Source organism: Orbicella faveolata, unplaced genomic scaffold (assembly GCF_042242905.1).
Source record: "Orbicella faveolata isolate gen_17 unplaced genomic scaffold, um_ofav_v1 contig_2, whole genome shotgun sequence".
In the NCBI taxonomy this organism is placed as follows: Eukaryota; Metazoa; Cnidaria; class Anthozoa; order Scleractinia; family Merulinidae; genus Orbicella; species Orbicella faveolata.
In genome coordinates this window covers 17,792,054-17,810,727 of record NW_028301547.1, presented here as the reverse complement: position 1 = coordinate 17,810,727, position 18,674 = coordinate 17,792,054, and the positions used below count along the sequence as shown (strand labels likewise).

The 18,674-nt window shown below is 37.0% G+C and overlaps 1 protein-coding gene across 7 annotated transcripts in view; it reads left to right on the top strand.

Annotated features, from left to right (window-relative positions):
* The first annotated feature begins 439 nt into the window (after positions 1-439).
* Positions 440-18,674, top strand: part of LOC110046374 (small G protein signaling modulator 3-like) — a 60,290-nt gene continuing 42,055 nt past the window's right edge. For 3 of the 7 annotated variants that reach the window (XM_089290030.1, XM_089290029.1, XM_089290034.1), the window contains exons 1-6: positions 14,311-14,548; positions 15,415-15,605; positions 16,404-16,467; positions 17,465-17,598; positions 17,999-18,076; positions 18,212-18,271. In XM_089290030.1, coding sequence (XP_089146156.1) covers positions 14,449-14,548; positions 15,415-15,605; positions 16,404-16,467; positions 17,465-17,598; positions 17,999-18,076; positions 18,212-18,271 — 627 coding nt within the window. In that variant the 5' untranslated portion in view covers positions 14,311-14,448. Of the gene's footprint in view, positions 611-7,178; positions 7,434-14,310; positions 14,549-15,414; positions 15,606-16,403; positions 16,468-17,464; positions 17,599-17,998; positions 18,077-18,211; positions 18,272-18,674 lie in introns of those variants that run through there. The other 4 variants (XM_089290033.1, XM_089290032.1, XM_089290035.1 and 1 more) reach the window with 2 other exon arrangements.

The window sequence follows — 18,674 nt, the reverse complement described above, 5'->3', positions numbered from 1 at the left end:
TTAATAACAGTACATGCAAAATTTTAGCATGCTGATTGGCTGAGAGCATGTCAGTTTTAATCCTGAGAAGTGCAGAAAGTTGAAACTGAGGGCAGAAAGTTGAAATTGAGTGTAGAAAGTTGAAATTTAATTGCGTGTATATTATTAACAAGTAATCAAATGATTTTTTCTCGTGCAATTTGGAATAAATAGTCACTCTTTACTTTTCAAAGACTACAAACTGCACTTGCCCTATGGGCTTGTGCCATTTATTTTACAGTTTTGAAAAATTTAGTTTTGCTTATTTATTCCAAATTACACTCGAAATTATTTAATTTCCTATCCTAATTCGTGAAGTTTTCTTCTTGATCCTGTTGTGTGCTTTGGCCACGTAAACACAGTGAAAATCTGTTTTTCTTCGCGGGAAAATATGATTGGCTGGAGTTGATGACGTCACGGAAGTGTTCAATCTAAGCGCCGCCATTTTGAACATGGTTGTGTTTTGGTCTCTTGTGTATTGTCAAAGGCCTGTATTTTGCAAAGTTTCTCCTAGAAATGGAGTTGGCCAGGCAGGTGTTTAGTGGCAGCGAACGAAAATCATCCGAGGGATACAGCATGTATAGCATAAAAGGTAGGTTGCTGAGAATCGTTTCAAATCTCTTTAACGGTCATAGCTGCTTTCAAATTGATAGCTTTGTTCGTCTCTGTATTCGATCATATGGAGCTATAAATAAATAATGGGTGAGCTCAGCGAAGATCAGAGAATCTTTTCAGGCGTATAGAATGAATTTACGAGGATTAGGAGACCAATAATTCGTAAAAGGCAAATATTCTGTCGTTGGGGGCAAATTGAAAATCACTCGGAATCAATATGTTGTTGACAACATTTTGACAATTTTTGTGCGAACATGTATAGCGAAGCCAAGCAGATGCTCTGTCGTTTTGTGCCCTTTTGAATAGTGTACTTTACTTTTTTAACACTGGTTATTTGCCGGAAAACAATTATTTCATTCTTGTAAGTAACTATGATAATTCCTAACGTTTTGCCATCCACGGAAGTACCCTGACAATATCGAGATTTCCCTCTTAATTTTAATCAAATAGTAAGCTTACATGTCATGTAAGCTTAATATTCATAATATTCAGATAAACGTTCATATGTACTTGTAGTTAGCAATATTATACTGTTTTGTAGTTTTGAAAGTGGGCGTCATTTTTAAACATAAAGTACTGTAATCATACTGCTCTAGTCAAAACTAATGTGATTATTGTAATCTAACCAATCAAACCTCATTTGACCACTCAAATGTAAACCTCTTGTCAGAATTTCTTTATGTCAAAACTCATCTTGGGACTGGATTATTCTTCCATGTGTCTTGAAGATGGTGTCATAGCAACTGCAAAATGCTACTGTGTTGAAGCACAGTCGCAGAAGCACACAACATCAGAAACTGTCTGTTGTGCTTTTCAGTAAAGCTGTTGGGCCATATTGGGACATTCCACTTTTCTATCTGCAACCCCTTCCCCCCAATTCCTGGGAAAGGCACAGGTCCAGCCAGAATATTTTTTCAAAGCAAACAAAATTTTGACCCTTATGTAAACATCAAAGGTGCCAGCAACCAAAACTTGGGGTGTCAGAATCCATCCCTCCATAGGGAGAGAGAGACAGGACGGGGGTGCTGAGAAAAATGGCATATCCCATTCCTGCGTTGGGCTACCTGGAGCTTGCCATTTTCTTGGATAACAGCATGAAACAGTTCTGCTGGGTTTGCGTTCATCACAAAATGCTGAATAGTACTTTTCCGATAGTCTATAATCTCAAAAATTTCTGGGGGGACATACCCCCAGATCCTCTAGGGTGGTAGGGACCTTCATGTCTTGCAACCCTTAATAAGCACAATGCAACCTTTACTATCAAAAGTTGTGACAACTCTGCTAAAGGTTTGCGAATTATCTTGAATGAGGCGAGGAGCACTGGGAACTAGACACTTTTTTTTTGCGATCCGCCATCTTGCTGTGACAACTTAGTCTGTGGCATTGGAAAAATATGCTGGATTTAAACTTTTTTAAATGGAAGCTTCAGGTCTGGAGTGACTGTTGCACTTAATCAGGTATCGGACAAATTCATGCTCAGTGAGAAACACATCAGATCTTACTGCAAATGAGCAATGTGTATCCCCACAAAAGTTGAAAACATGGCTTGAAGAAGTTCAATGCCATGTGCAACCAATAGTCACTCTCTTTCTTCTGATATCTCTGTTTCTCTTGTAATATCCCAGTGACACTACGGATTGTGTGAGAGAGATAGGCTTACTTGAATTTCATGTCTTTGCACAAATACAGTGTAGCTGTTGTGTTTATATGTTTGATGGTGCTGAGCTTTAGGCTTACCCTTTAGGTTTTCTATTTGACTACCAATAATGTGGAAATAAATGCTGAACTTTTGAATCAAATAAGTTGGAAACAGTGCTTGAATGTGAAATTGAATATACTAAGAAAAGTCCCCTTGAAATGACTTGTTCCACCCCTTACAAGTACGTTGTATGTGCCATTTCTGCTTTAAGTAATTTTTACTTGTATGAATCACAACTGAAAAGGGTAACATAAAAGATTTGCTGACAAACACACAGTGCTGTTATGACTCTTAGCAACTCTGAGCCGTTTATTTTAACCCTTTGACTGCCAACGGCGCATATAGACGCCCTGAGTGGTTGGCACTGCTCTTTGTACTTCTTGTGACGTCATCAATTTAAATGTCACTCTTGATAAACAGATAGAATAGATCTATCCGCACAACAGACTGTTTTGGATATCGACAGCATTCTGACATAGCAAATTGAAAAACAACGTTATCAGTTTTGATGCAAAAATGGTGGTAAAATGGCCCATTATACCTGTAATTGAACAAGGTCCCATTTCCAGGCTTTGCCCATAATTAACACCCAACTTTTTATGGCAGCCAGAAAGCATATGAAACGCAAAATGTAGCGAGAGTAAAAGGGCCAGGAAAAAGGAAAGGAAAGGGACAAGAAAAAAAATTAGGAATGTGCAAAAAGTTCAAATTTTGGCTTATGCACCTGTGCCAAATTAAAATATTGTACATTTTGGTACCTAATCTTGGGGAAATCTATCTTTTTGATAAGAAAATAGATTTCTTAGCAAAACTAAGGTCCATTTAGCGTCATGGTAGCCAAGAAACTGATTTAACAGTTAAAAATGGCATTTTTTGTGTGAAAATTTGGTAGTCAAAAGGTTAAAAGGACATACAATTTAGGGCTCGGAAAATATTTGAATTCCAGCTTGCCCTTTGGGCAAGTAACTCTCAAATTTTGCTTGCCTGGGGCACTTACCCGCTTGCCCAGATTAAATTCATTAATAAATCATGAGCCCAAAAAATGGAAGTCATTCACTTGCATGTTTGAATGTAATAAACCTTTCTGAATTGCTTGTAATCTTCTTTGTTTTGATCACTTTCATGTTCGTGTACTTGCTTGCTATTTCCTGAATTATGCGCTGGGTATCTTCAAAAATCGTTGAGTTCGACTCCGCAAATGTAAAAGAGCGTCTTGCCTAACTCCAAAAAAAATCATTTTGAAGCACGTAAAATTAATTTTTAACAAGTAGAATTATAAAACAATTTGGCCTCTCCTTTTCAGTTTTGAAACAGGCACAGGGTCAAACTTTTAAAGCTGGTGAGTGCGTTATTTTTTATATGGGTGGTTGAAATATAGTTTCAGTCGATTGAAAATGTCTTCAGAAAACTATTTTCTGCCAAAATCCCTGAAAGCTGAAAGTTTTTATGAAGACTTACTTACTAATCAATTTATTTTTAACCCTTTGAATACCAAACTTTCACCAAAAAAAACCGTTTTTAACCGTTTAGTCAGGTTTTTTAGCTGCCATGACACTAAATAAGCCTAAGTTTTGCTAAGCTTTTTTTCTAAAAGGAGAGATTTTTCGACGATTAGGTACAAAATTGAGCAATATTTCAATCCCGGGCATGTGCATAAGCCAAAATTTGGACTTTCGATTTGCGACGTCGGAATGTCGTTGATATTTAAACCTGACCATTGTATGGAAAGGCCTAGCCTAGTACTACTATCTACTTATCAAGAATATCTGATGATATTTAAATTGATGACGTCACAAGTGGTACAAAGAGCACGACCACTAATTACGCATGTGTGTGTAATTGGGGCTCAAAGGGTTAATAGTGTTAAAGTGCACCTAACCCCCAAAATTTTTTTCACTAGAATGAATCTACTTATTATTTGAAATAGTTCTGCGAAAAAATTTTTGAATTCCGTTAAATCCTCGATTTTCTGTGCCACGACGAAATATCGAAAATAGCTCCAAAACACCGCCATTTTGTTTCACGACCGAGTTTGAGGAGAATGGGTCCAGCGGCTCTTGTGACATCTACCCAGGAAGGTTGGATATCTCATTTCCTCTCATTTCCTTCAGGATGGTGCAATACACATTTGAAAAGTGCACAGAAACGCCTTCCAGAGGTGTTATCGACTGTTGCAGCAATATTCCAGATTTAAAGAAAGATATACTGACTGTACAATTTACTGACGATGATCGGCTAATGGTGCAATAAAGACGTAAACGATGGTTGATTTTGTCGAACCGAAACAAGCGAACTGAATCTGTGAGAACCATTGAAGAACTCTCACTGGAATTTGTTCCGCAGACTTTTGAATGCTATTTTCATACATTTTCTGCTTAAAGCTAACCAGCAATTGGTAGAAATACTACCTACAACCTATATCTTCTAATCCCGCAGTATTTATAACATAACCGGCAAAGTTGTGTGATCCGGTCATGATCAAGAAGCATTATACTGATATGTAAATAGATCGCAACTGTACTCCGCTAACCAACACTTATTTCTCTTTCGATTTAGATGAAAGTTGAAGATTAATCCTCTAGAATTACATGATAACAAAACTGTTAGACTCACAGAGTTTTTCGAAGGTTTGGAAATCAGCAGTGCGACAAAGATTCTGTGCAATAGCGTCGAAAATATGACTGCGTAACATTATCTGCGGACCGCTTAGGGAACACATCCTTTTCGCTTATCCGACGAATTTCACTGCAAACTTTGAGAACAATTTACATTGGTTATTTGGAGTTACGACTTAAAACGTGTGACAATGTGAAATCGGTAATTGTATGAAATGTTTCCTTCCGCCTTGCTTCCCGCAGCTTCAAAAATACAGGTCCAAACAGTACGATCTTCAATTGATCAAAGCCAATGTTTTGGAGGTCATCAAGTCTCGAAAACTGCAACACGTACGTGGCTCTTATAAACATGAAGCATTCAACTGAAAGTAAAACACAAACTGGATTTAACAGAACCTTGACAAAATACATTCTCGGTAAGGACAAATGTAAACGGGCTATAAACACGCGTGGGAATCTTATGTTTAGTTGACGAAATTACCATCCAAAGCAGTCCTTGAGTTTTCTTTCCTGCTTTTCGTTTGCCTGCTCCTCCACTTCGTATCTAGCTTTCCATTCCTAATATACAAGCAGCTCGTCCGCAAAGAAGTCTTCCCCGTCGTCGCTTGAAATATTGTAAATTGCTCTCAAAGCTCTAAGCAGTGAGTTCACAGTTGTCAAACGTGCTTGATCAAAGTTTATTTCGGAGCCTTCCGAATCGAAACTTAACTCTGACTCCAGTGACGAAAAAGAAATGATTTTGAGACAAAACTTGGACGTTTTAGTCCCAAAATACATCGGAACGATTACTTTTGCGTTCTATTTTCTCGAGCAAATACAGAGAGTTAACTGAGGCGCTACTGTGTTTGGTTCCTGGGTAGACGTCATCAGGTACCGCCGCCCCAGACTCCCTAAAATGCGGTCGTGAAACACTTAATCGCGACTTTGAAAGGGCATAGAAAATCGAGGATTCAACCAAATTCAAAAATTTCTTCGCCCAAATGCTTCAAATAAAGTCTAGATTTGTTTTAGCGAAAAAAAAATTTTGGGGTTAGGTGCACTTTAATAACATGTTTTATTTCTGGCTGTAGCGCCCAAGTAAGTTAATTTATATTTTTGCCAGAAAACTTGTAAGTTTTGCCAAAGATTGTCAGGGATTTTAGTTGCTGGTGAGGGCTTCATTTTTGTGGTAGAAGCATATGGCTTCTTTTCACATAAAGCTTCTACAGCTGTGATACAATTATGTCGAGTTAAGTTTTACACAGTGAAAGTCGCAAATGCTTGCAAAAAAATTGCTGAAATTTTAAGAAATAAACATGGTGTTTTTGTGCTGAACACAGCTATTTTCAGTTGTAGAAAGAAATTTGATCAGGGAAAATTTTGATCACAATCTACATGAAGGTATCATACAATCAAAAGGCGTCACACAATCAACAAAAAAATTGTAATTTTTGTCAAGCTTCCATTCATCTAAACACTTTTATTTCACTCATGTGCCTAAAATTTACTTGTTTCAAAACTCGTTATCAAAAATGTAGTCAGTGGACAGCTTACCTGGGCTCTTGCCCTTTGGGCAAGTGAGGAGAGAAAGGTACTTGTCTTAGAGGAAAATGTACTTGTCTCGAATGAGTGAACGGGTTTTTTTTGCGAGCCCTGATACGTGCATGTCTGTCATGCATATAGGTTAAATTTTATTTACTCGAAATATTGTCCTTTATCACCTCACTAAATTTTATTATAAATTCAAATACACTCTGTTCTTTTTGGCGCACATAAACAATGCACTGGTACTAGTTTAAGAATATCTTGATATTTACAATAACTATTTTGTATGTCCATGCTTAAAATTGAAATAATAATGATGTTTGAGGTGTTAGGAGATGTCAGTAGTTAGAATAGTGATTATTCCATTGTTCAGTACTCACAAGGAAGATAAAATTGCAATTTTGTTTTTGAAATTAGTTCCCAACTAAAGAGGTTATAATCTTATTATGTAATAATAATTATTATATACCCTGTTGGGAAATAATTTCAATATAATGACTTTATCTTAATTTGCTCAGGCGTGGAAATCCATCTCATGGTTGACTGCATCATAAATTTTGTCACCTGTAAATTGCTAAGGTTATTCTGGAGGATATTTAATACCTTATGATTGATTTTTTTTGCATCATGGATATGTAGATTTTAGAATGTCTGAAAGGGCTGATGATTAGCATAATGTCATTGTATCAGGATAAGCAACCAACCGCTTCATACATGTATTAGCAAGCAAGGGGGCTGCTTTTGTTGGGGTGAATTTATCAAAGGCCATGCATTGTTTTGGCTTTTAATTAAATGTAGAATTTGTGGCCTTTTAAAAGCCACCAAGACATGAGATTGGAGAATTTTTAATCTCCCAGCTCTTGTTTTCATGTTACCCACATTATTCCGCTCCTTTAACAAATGTTGTCTTGAGGATGTTCTTCTCGTCGATGCTAATGTAAAAGCTCTCGTTAAAAGAAAACGTAAGTACAAGTTTCTAAATTTTTAACAATTAAGTACAGTCATAAAATCTATATTCTTGAAATTCTCTGATCGCTTGTGATCAAAATAGTAATGTTATTCTTTGTATGGTTGGTACCAAATTTATTTTTATCTTTGATAGACTGAAGTTAACTATCTGTATGAAGGGACAACTGTCATTTAACAACTGATATTTTGTAGCTATTTTGCGAGTTAAAGAGTATTATTTTATTAACTTTCACAGTTAAACCAGACAGTGTTAATACTGTTAAAAGAAACTGTTCTTTTTTATGCCGTTAGACCAATGTGATGAAGGATTTGGTAATAAAATTATCTGACACCTGAGAGTCATGCAAACAGCTGAGTGTATTACGTCAAGTAAAAAAGCAAAAAATACAATTGCCACTGCCTTTCCCTTTTTCTTTAGGAAATACTCCACATTTTGTTTGTGACTCAATATTGTTCTGGAGTTGCCTTTGATTTTAATTCTGAACTTAGCTGCAATATTCTGCAATGTTATTATACGGTATTGGTCATAAACAAGACATTTAACCCTGGGAAGTGTGGTTAATTTATGAAAGGCTTCCTCTAGGCAACCAAAGTTGTTTTCTAGAATGTCTTTAATATTGATGATGAAGCACTAAAACTATACCTGCAATTTTCAGTCCTAAAACATATAATATTTAAGCTGGGAAGGATCATAAGGAATATTAAATGGGTTGAAGTTGGATTAATGTTTAACAGTAATTTAGCAAAAAGGAACTGTACTAAGTTAACTGCATTGCACAGCAGAACGCATACTCTGGATTCAAAATATTTTATATGAGCTTTTACATCTTTAGGTTTGTCTGCTAGTACATGTAAGCCAGTAGCTGTACTACTAAACAGCTCACCCTGAGACAGGAAACATCGTAAACATTACTAATGCATTGATGTTTTGCACTAATACTATGGAATATTACATTACTTGGAAGGTAACAAAAATCTAGGTTTAGCTAGAATGAAGTTTAGAGTTTGTTGACTTTTGGAATACTACTGTTCAATAGTTCTATAGAAAACGATGTTGCCATGTACGACTTGTTGAGAATAGACTGACGTCATGCTCCATTTATATTTTTATGGTATGGCCGTAAAATCTCATAAGTTATTTGAAAGTATATGTTAAGAAATGTCCCAAAATGGTGCTGCATAATCTCTAGAGCAAGATACATGCTTGTGTTTTCTTTTAAGTTATGTGTTTCAGGAAATTAGTAAATACATGAGTGTACATGCATGTGACTTGCAGCTGGTGTCTCGTATTGCATTTGTGAGTCCTTTACTTGAATGGAAAAACGTATTTATGCTACTCCAACCAATACAATTGAATGAGTGTGTGTTTCTCCTGTGTCTTTAAGACCCAGTTAAATGTTTACTCTGTGCTTAAGTTATAATTTATTGTGAACAAAGATTTTAAATGAAAGTTGAAAGGTGGACAGAAAAAGACCTGGTTCTCTACCAGATCTTTCATGAGCAAAATCAGTGCAACCACCACCAAGAGGATGGTTCTGGATGATGTTAAATTGATGAATGTGGCATGTGAGAGAACTTTAGAGACATTTAAGATTGAAAGTTAAAAACATTTACAACGGGAAGTACTAGAAAAGTTGGTTGATGTGTTCCTTAGTCAGCCAACAAGTTCAGGAAAATTTGAATCACGTGGTGCCAGAACATCAGCTAACAAATAAACGAAGGGAGGGATAAACCTAAATACGCAGCTCAAGAGACCTGTATAGTCTTGTGAAGGAAAGCAACATGAGTCTCTGGTGACGTCTACATGTAACAAAAATACCATTTTAAAGCCAACGCAAACCGTACATTGTACTTTGTAAGCAAAACACACATGGTAAATTACAGGAGGGTCCAAATTGAATAGGCTTTTCAAAACCTGCATTCTGACACTATTTTTCATTTCATCCTGCCATCCCTCCGTAGTGAACATTTTCATCCCAATCCCGCCTGGTTAAACAAAAGTTGCTCTACTTCACTGCCTTATTTCAACTGGTGGACAATTTTAAGGCATATTGGCCAGATGAAAAAAACGGTTGTTCCTTGGTGTGTTTATAAGTGAGACACAAAAACTCCAGTATGGAGGATTGAACTGAGTAGTCACTCTTTTTCTGAACTTGTTTTGGTTAGGGTACTATTTAATTTTAATGCTGAAAAGAGACACACTTAACGTTAATTGAGGTGAGCAGCAGTTTGCGCTTGCAAGGAGGTGATGGGAATTCAATCTTTGTTATTAGTCTCTTGCCCACACTTGTATTAAATTGTTTTCATAACTAATCAAAGTTATCATTGGTACCATCATTGTCGTCGTCGTCGTCGTCGTCATCATCATCATCATCGTCAATTCCAGTGCAGAAGTGAAAGTAACTCAGCAACCAAGGTTTTTATCAACTCATGCTGTGCACCTCATTGTGTTAACCACGTAACGTTTAGAAAATCAAAGCACAGTTTTTGGGGATCTTTAATTAAGCCCGTTTATAATGCAAATAATAACTACTTAATAACCGAGAGTGAGGTCGTTACGGGAAAATCTCAAACAGAGGCCTTGCCGTATTGACTGAGCGATAGCGAGGTCAATACGGTAGGCCGAGGTTTGAGATTTTCCCGTAATGACCGAACGGTCGAGGTTATTAAGTTGTTTATTATATGGCTCACGAATTAAAGAAAAAGAAAAATTATTCGAGCGGAAGTCGTCAATTTACATCTGGCGATGTGTGCGTTTACTGATTCATTCATCATCTCAAACCCAGGGCAAAACTGCACAGTCAATAAACTTTACCACTGTATTTCTTTACGGGAAAAATGATTGTCACAGCCCTCAAAAAGGTATTTTGGTATTGTGGTGCCACAACATGATGAGGGAATTTTTCCAACTTTTGTGGCGAAACGTCAACGCATATAGAAAAGACAGAAAGTGCTTCAAAATAGTCCAAACCAACGGTCTTTCGGTGAAAGAAAATACGAACGCTTCAGAATGCACTGCTCAGAATAACTTGATCTTCGCATTCGCTTTTGACGACATATCTTGGCCTTCTTCATTCTGGGACTTATGAATGAACTTTTCAAGCCTTGTGAGCGTAAAAAACTTCCTGCAGTTATCAGAAACACTGCTACCAACAGAAACCGCCCGGTTGTTTACATCTGATGATCCTGGAAGCTGATTTACACTTGCTTGTGTTAACGCGAGGGAATCTGTTATCTGATGATAACTAATAAGTTTCTTCGTGGTGTTCTGCTCAGGATATGTGACACATCTGCCGATGGTGTTTTTCACTTAGCGATTTTAGCTTTACTCAACACTCAGCAAACCTTGATTGTTTTTCACTAGTGCCTGCCAAGGTTACCGGTAAGTCAAAAACGACTTCTATACAAATTTTATTAAGGAAAAATCCCTAAACTTTTAGCTACTCGGAATTAAATTTACTTTTCTTACTGTTTTTAATCGGCTTTCATCGTTTCAATGCGCTTGAATTTTCCAAGCCAGGCTCTTCCTAATTTACATAATCCGTAATTGGCCCGTGGGCATTACAGCTGCATAATGATTGCTCAGATCTCGCTCTTAGCCAATCAGAGCGCGCGTTATATCAGCCACAAGCTAAAGCCATATAATAAATACTTTTTAATGTCTCTGAGGTCGTGTGACTTGTAACTTGAGCTAAATTATGATCCCGCCTATACACATCCTAATTCCTATCCTGCCTACGAAAAAGAGCATATCCCGGTCTTGCCATCCTATTTTCATCTTGCATCCTGCCATTAAAATTTCTGTCATCCCACACCCTGCCTCCATTTTCACTCTCATCAAGCTTCCTGCCAAACTTATGTTGGACCCTTTTACAGGGTGTCAACTTAACAGTGGATTTAACCATGTAGACCTTGAGTGTATATGTGACCTTTGCCATGGCTTTGCTACACCACAGTTAAATGGCCCAGTACTTAAAAGAAGAACTTTTGTCTAAGAATGCAGCATATAATTCCGTTCCGCAGTATTAATGTGAAACAAAATTTGAAAAAAATGAGAACTGCAGAGGAGGTCACTCCAAAAAGCTTACTCTTTTTGTCTCCACCTATAGCAAGTAAACATTCAGCTTTTCCACTCACCAAAGATTCAGCCTCTAAAGTGCCTGCTATCCTGAAGAAATTTGTCTCAGGAAAAAAATCGACTTTGGACGCTGCCATTTTGAAACTGTACTTGGTAGCCAGGCTGTGGTTAGGTGATGTCATTCTGTCCAACTTGAAATTGGTGGGAAGCAGAAAAACCTGCTAATGACTTGGCATCCTTCACAAGGTCACCAAAATGTATTTTTTCCAAGTGATTACCCACTTCACTATCTTTGGTGCTATCATTTTTTGGGGATTGGAGCATGTTTGGCTCAAAATAATACGGCTCAAGAGCAGCCATAACCTAGAGTAGTAGTTTAACTAGTGAGACAATCTCAGATAGTGCAGAGCGCAATTGATAGCTCTGATACAGTAGTCCCATAAGTACTCACCCCTGCTCGGTTCACTTCCGGTTTGTGTCTACCTTGGTAGTCTGCTACGGCTTTTCCCCTTTGCAGTGTGTATGTTTCAAGGTTGTATTTTCATTCAAGGTCCAAACATTACGCACAAATTAATTACTACTGGTGCTTTAAGTTGATTTTCGTTCATTTTAAATTCAACAATACGCTGAAGCAGCAAATGTGACAATTTAGCTCTTCACGCCAACTTTGTAACTTGATACTTTTGTTTTCCTCGCAAAGCCATGTAATATGAAACCCCTGTTTTCTCCAAAACATACGGAAGATGTCCTTGTTTTTTGGAGATAAATGAAAGAAAGTTAAATATCTGATGTAGTGATGAAGAAACGGAGCAGAGACGATGTTTTACTAAAAATGCAAATTTTTACCGATGAACAAGAACTAATTTAATTATCAGATAGTCACGAAATACCACTTTCTTTTTCTGTTGCCACCTTTGTTGTTAACAATAAAACAATTCAAAATTAACACACAACGATATTGATGGCTGAGAAGCTTTTCAACGAAAAGTATTGAAGATAAACAGCGCTACTTGACCGATATGAATGAGTCTCCTCAAAGACTGATTAAATTCATTTGAACTTTCATTAGGTGCCACGGCGTCTGCAGCAATATTTGAGCATTTTCCTGGTTTCTTTTGTTACAAATTTACAATTTGCGGAGTATTAAAGCCACTAACTTGAGAACTTTTTGGTCTCTCTTACAGACACAATTAAGGCAAGAAATAAACAAGTCGCTAAGGAGAAGCAATATATTTGAACCCTGACAAGCACACTATTGTAGATTGAAAACAGCAGATGATATTTGTTGAACCGACCTGTTTGTAATTCTAAAAGCTACGCAGCCACAGTAACGTTTCACTTTTGCAATAAAAAGGGACAATTGGCGCTACCTGAAAAATAACTGCCGTCCTTGGTCACATGACACGATATATAAAATACTGCGTGCAAAGATAGTGTATAACACTAACAATGCTAGAACGCATGCGTCTTACATGTTGAGCTCTACCATAAGGAAAACCACTCAACATTTGTGCGTGATTCCGTATGCAATGTATCCTTCACCTAATATAGAGGCCACGAACCCTAACTAATCTACGCATGCGTTTAGGGCAAATTAGTTTTGTTCTAAGGAGAATGGTACCACAAGGAGAGCAAGGGGTTACCTGAAACAAATATATAGCTTTGCGATGTTCAAAGTTAAGCGACGGCGATGGAATGTGTTTTACGTAGAGTACACATGTACCTTTCCCACCCTACTCCCACTACTTCCTTGCCTCTAGACTAATTAATTAATTGAAATTAATTAATTAAACAAACATTAAAGTTTACACCTTAGCGCCATAGGGCCATAGCGCCATAGCACCTTAGTTCCTTAGCGGCAGGCAACCCCCATAACCATCCCAATAGTGCACTCTGCACTAAAAAGGCTTGTCGGAATGTTGTCGATAGATAAGACCTGGCACAGAACAGAGTTCCAGCTGGTGTACCGTAAGTTATGAATCTCTAATAATGATAATGTGGCCCTCTGAAGGAAGTTGTTATGGGCCTCACTTATTGCACTCTTTCCCTGGTTCAAATCTTAGTGAAACCACAAGACACAGCTTACATGTATTTGACAAACTGCTGGAGAGTGGGGACTGAGACGGAGTGAATCAGGAGGGTGAGAGGGGAAAGACGAAGTACACAGTCATGTAAATGTTTCAGGTTCTTGGTCTGACAGAAGGAACTGCAGAATATTGTTATAAAATTGCCAGTAAATTTGCATGGTGTAAATGAATAGTGTGAATGTGCACGCAGAACTCAGAAGATGTACATGACTGTATGCCTTTGCTCTCTAAAACGGAGTGTGTAAAATTTATTACACTTTACAAGAAAAGTCCTTGCTGATTTGAAAGTGGTTTAAGATTAAGTGATGGCTGTTGGTGGAATTTTCTTAAGCCCCATAAGAAGCATTAACAGGGACTAGGCAAAGATAACAGAGAGGGTTTGTTTATATTATTTATATGTGTCTGTACCACATGTAAAGAAAGAATTGATTTGTGACCACAAATAAGAAGTTCTTGCTTGCCTAAATGTATGTCTCTCTCTATTATATAAACAAAATAAATTATACATCACCTATGGAAAAGCAGAGAAAAGTACCTATTTTTGATCATATTTATTGTTTTTTCTTGGTTGGGAAATATAGCAATAGAACATAATGTATGCTACATTCCTCCTTGACTGTTGCGGTATCCATGGTTACAAGTTGTATTTTTGTTAAAGTCTCCATAATTATGTTAATGAAGTTTAAGTTGGAAATCAATCCTCAGGTGACTTGGGATTAGATCAGGTGACACCTGGTTTGGTAGCACTTGAGGATGTTGCTGGGCCCTCTTTCCTTGCTGGTGAAGCATGCTTGAGAAAATATTGCTGTGTTCACACAAACTGAGTCTACAAAGTGTTTGTAGATGATGGTTAAAAAACTCAAGAAACAAAAGCACATCTTGTTAGGCAGGAGACAGCTGCTGAGGAATATTGTGTTCTGTTTAAACAAAGCTTCTGTCCCAGGTATTGCCACATCACTGATTTTATATCAACTGTTATCAATTTTTTTGCGGCTAAGATAAATTAACTAAATCCCTCGCATCCTGGGTTTATTTACCTTTTCACAGCAAAAACAAGCCGTTTTGTGACAAAATTTTAAATTTACCAGTTGAGAATATATGTATTTATTGCAACCTTTAATTGTTAATTCTTCTGAAAAATGGTCTGCATTATTCAGCTATGGCTGGTCAATGTATATTCAGCTTTTGTCCAAGTTGGCTGGGGTTCATTGCTTGGAGATCTGCGATTAAAGCTGAGATCTGTGTGGCAAATTGCAAAGGGAGTTGTAAAATATGCATGAGCGATTTGTTTTGTATGTATCGTAGTACCCTGTAAATTATGTGCATTGTATTTGTTGTGACAATTTATTATAACCCTGTGGCTTTTCAATGATGGTGATTAATTTTCTAACACAGTATTATTTTATGCAGTGTAACATAGTAGTATTTTATGCATTGTGGATAACAAAAAGAGGGTGGCAATAAGACAAACAAGAATTTAACACAAAGTTATTATTCTGTGGGAAAAACAACCTAAAATGATATAGACTAGATTATCTTTTAGCATCCAAATTGTACATCAGTCTGTAATCATTATGGCTTATCACAAAATAAATTTCATCAAGAATGCTTTGTAAGTATAAATCCATATTAAATTTTAGGTTTTTTTAAATTTGAATATACTGTCTCTTAGAGTTCACACCTGAAAATATTATGTATCTGTTACACGGCAATGATCATTAATTTGTTGGTTAATCTTTTGAATTTTGATTATCAATTGAAAATACAATTATTATATTACTAATTTATGATTTGGCTCATCATGTGTAGCTCCCACCCTCAGTGAAGATGAAGATGACGATGCTGGCCATGATAACACCCTTGCGTGGGATGACTCCTCTATTCATGTTGCTAGTGGAGGTACTCCAGTTACAGGCTCCTTTGTACCAGCTATTGGTGGTCCCTTCTCTGCCCTCACACCCAGCATGTGGCCACAGGATATCCTTTCAAGAATTCAGCAGGTGCATAATTATATTCAAAACTATGTTAACTGCTATCTAAGTAGTCCTTCTCCAAGCTTCATTACATATGTGGCAAATTGTGCTTTTCCACTCTTGGGAATGGAAAACAATTAACTGTTACTAGTCAAGTAATACAATGGATTTCACTTGAGTGTTGAAAGTAATAATGATTTATTAGTATTTCCTTTGATTTTGTATCACTACACTATGCAACTGGTTTAGAAAGCTTGCACCGCTTTGTCATCCAGTCAGAGGTAAAACCAAAACCAGTCATGACTCACCAGCACATGTTTTCTCACACTTTATATCAGCTACATGTACTTGTTGGATTGTCTGTGTCCTTTGTGATTGGCTAGAGTGATAACTTGGTTTTGGTTTTATGATGCATACTGAATTAAAAACCACTCTAAGTGGACAAACTAAGAAGTTTGAGTGAGATGTGTTCATATAATGTAATTTTCTATAATTTTTAACTACTACATATTAATTATTTTTTCTCAATAAATACATGTACATACACAGCACTGATCTTTTTCTTTTCAATTTTGACATACATTCATTTGTATAGCCCAGAATCCTCCCTATAAGCTTAACATATCTACAATACAGCCCCCTTTACAGTTAATTTCAGGTTGCTTTAAATACTGTAATGTGTGTTCTGAAGTTTGTTGGGAAATTTGATACTAGCCTTGTCTACAATAAAATCGCTAACTTCACGATGAAGTTTGCAAATGTGTGCTGTAATTTGAGTTCAACTGTTAGAAATAGTAATAAAATGCATGTATTTGAATTCCTCAGACAGAAGATGCAGGGGATCGGCCAACAGGACATTATGATGAATTTGGCTTCATGATCGATGGAGGTACATAATCTGATGTATCTGTAATATTTGATAACCTTACTCTTTCAGAGAACTTGTATATGCAGGTTAAACTTCTGTACCAGTGTACCAGTGGTTCATAGGATAATAATAGCAACTAATAAACACACACTTCCTCAGAAAAAGGACAGTATTACTGAGGCAAATAGCTGTCAATCTTTTGTCCTCAAGTACAGTGCATGCAAAGCCACTATACAATTTAGACAATTATATATAGATTTGGCCAAGCCTAAAAGCAGAACTCCTGGGCTGAGTTGTTCAAAGCTCAAAATTTATTAAGCTAACCCAGGATAAGGGAGAATTTTTGATAATTTTGAGTTTTGTAACTTTCTGGGAGGTTTTCTGTCTATATTGTTTGGCCTTCTGTTTTGAGTTTGAATAATCTCAAACTACACAAAACAAAAGCAGCTAAAAACTTTCTGTATGCAAGAAAAATTTATACAACAAGTTAACCTGACATGAGCCTGCAATCTAATCAAAACCCAGCACTTGGTCAGTGGTCAACTTAAAAAACTGTGATCTCAATAAGCTCTAAACTTGAGCCCGCTGTATGGTCAGGTGATATGTTAGCAGATACCTTGTAATGACATATGTCAATTGAACATAACCTGGTGGTCCAATATCAAAGAAGTGCGCTATAAACCAAGGCTGTTTATCTCTGTCAACCTATTAGCTAGAGTATGGCCGCCATGTTGGGCGACTCTGCCGCTGCCGTCATGCATACACGCCCATGAGCAATACCGCTAGCCATGATAACCATGAGAAAATCCACTCATGCGTTTTCTTTTCTTTCCTATATGGGTATGGTGCTCCGCTTTGTGGACCTTCGGGCTACTGGAGCTCCACTTTTAAACACACCTCCCAAATTGTATTTGCTAAACCCTTCATGTTTATGAATGACCATTGTTATTTTTTTAATTCTGAAGACAGTGCTAGAACTGTTTTGGAACTTTTATGTTTTTATCAAACTTTATTGCAGATTTAGAATTTGAGCACAAAGACCCTGATCCTGGTAGCTTTGTCACTAGTGAGGATGAAGGCCTGAGGCTAAAATGGACAGCTTTCTTAGAGTTCACACAGAATCAAGATGTTGGTGATATGACTTGGGACAAGGTCTGTAAAGTTTCATAACTGTAGCTTTAGTCTCCTCTAGAGTGATTGCTTTGGTTTTGTTTGTATGACAATCAAGGGAAAATACAATGTAACTCTTCAATATTATGTGCATTTTCCAGCTAGGTTGAGATTTGTAAATATGATACGAGGGCTAGGCAGTAACAGAAATAATAATAAATTGTTTATTCTCTACTGAAAAATAACAACAAATATGAAAAAACGGAATAATGTAAAGCAAAATTCATATGCCTTTGGATGGTTGATTTCAGCAGTAAACCCAATGGCAAATAGACCTGTGATTTAGTGAATGTTAAGCACACTACGTGTTTCTACACAGTCACATAATTTGTATGGTTTCCCTGATTATAGAAATATGAATATAATAATGAACTTTTCTCAGGTGTCTCCAAGCTTTCCTCATTCAGACAAGTTGCGAGAGCTTGTTTACCTTGGAATTCCTCACAGCATGAGAGCTCCAGTAAGTACTGACTCAGTATGAGATTAAACTTACTGTTCTGTAGGTTGATGTCAAGATTAATTAATTTGTTTCACACACTTGTTTTGGCTCTTTCATTTCATATAATTTTTTTGATTACATTTAATTTTTCGGTAGATCTGGATGCGAATTTCAGGAGCCCTACAAAAGAAAATCAGCAGTGATTTTACCTACAAGGTAAAGGGTTGCTACTTTGTGTATTAAACATATTTTAACAAGTTTGATAGTAGGGTCCTAACTGGTAGCCTGTTCCAGGATAGGTGAGTGGGTATATAGAAAGAGAACAAATTACTTGAATGTACATTTGGTGAAGTAAAGGTGCTTATTTTATTTTTAATTGTTATCTAATAATAATAATTATTGAATTGAGTTGTACATGTAGACATCTGAACTACAGCATGGGTGTTGTCCTTGTCATCATCATCATCATCATCATTAAACCCTTTCGCTCCCAGTGGAGCATAGGTCCACGGAAACCATTGCTCGCCATCTTGGTCTGTTTTGGGCTATCCTTTCAAGCTGCCACCAGGTGTAGGCTGCTTTGCTCGCCTCATCATCTACCGTCCTCCTCCAGCTGTTT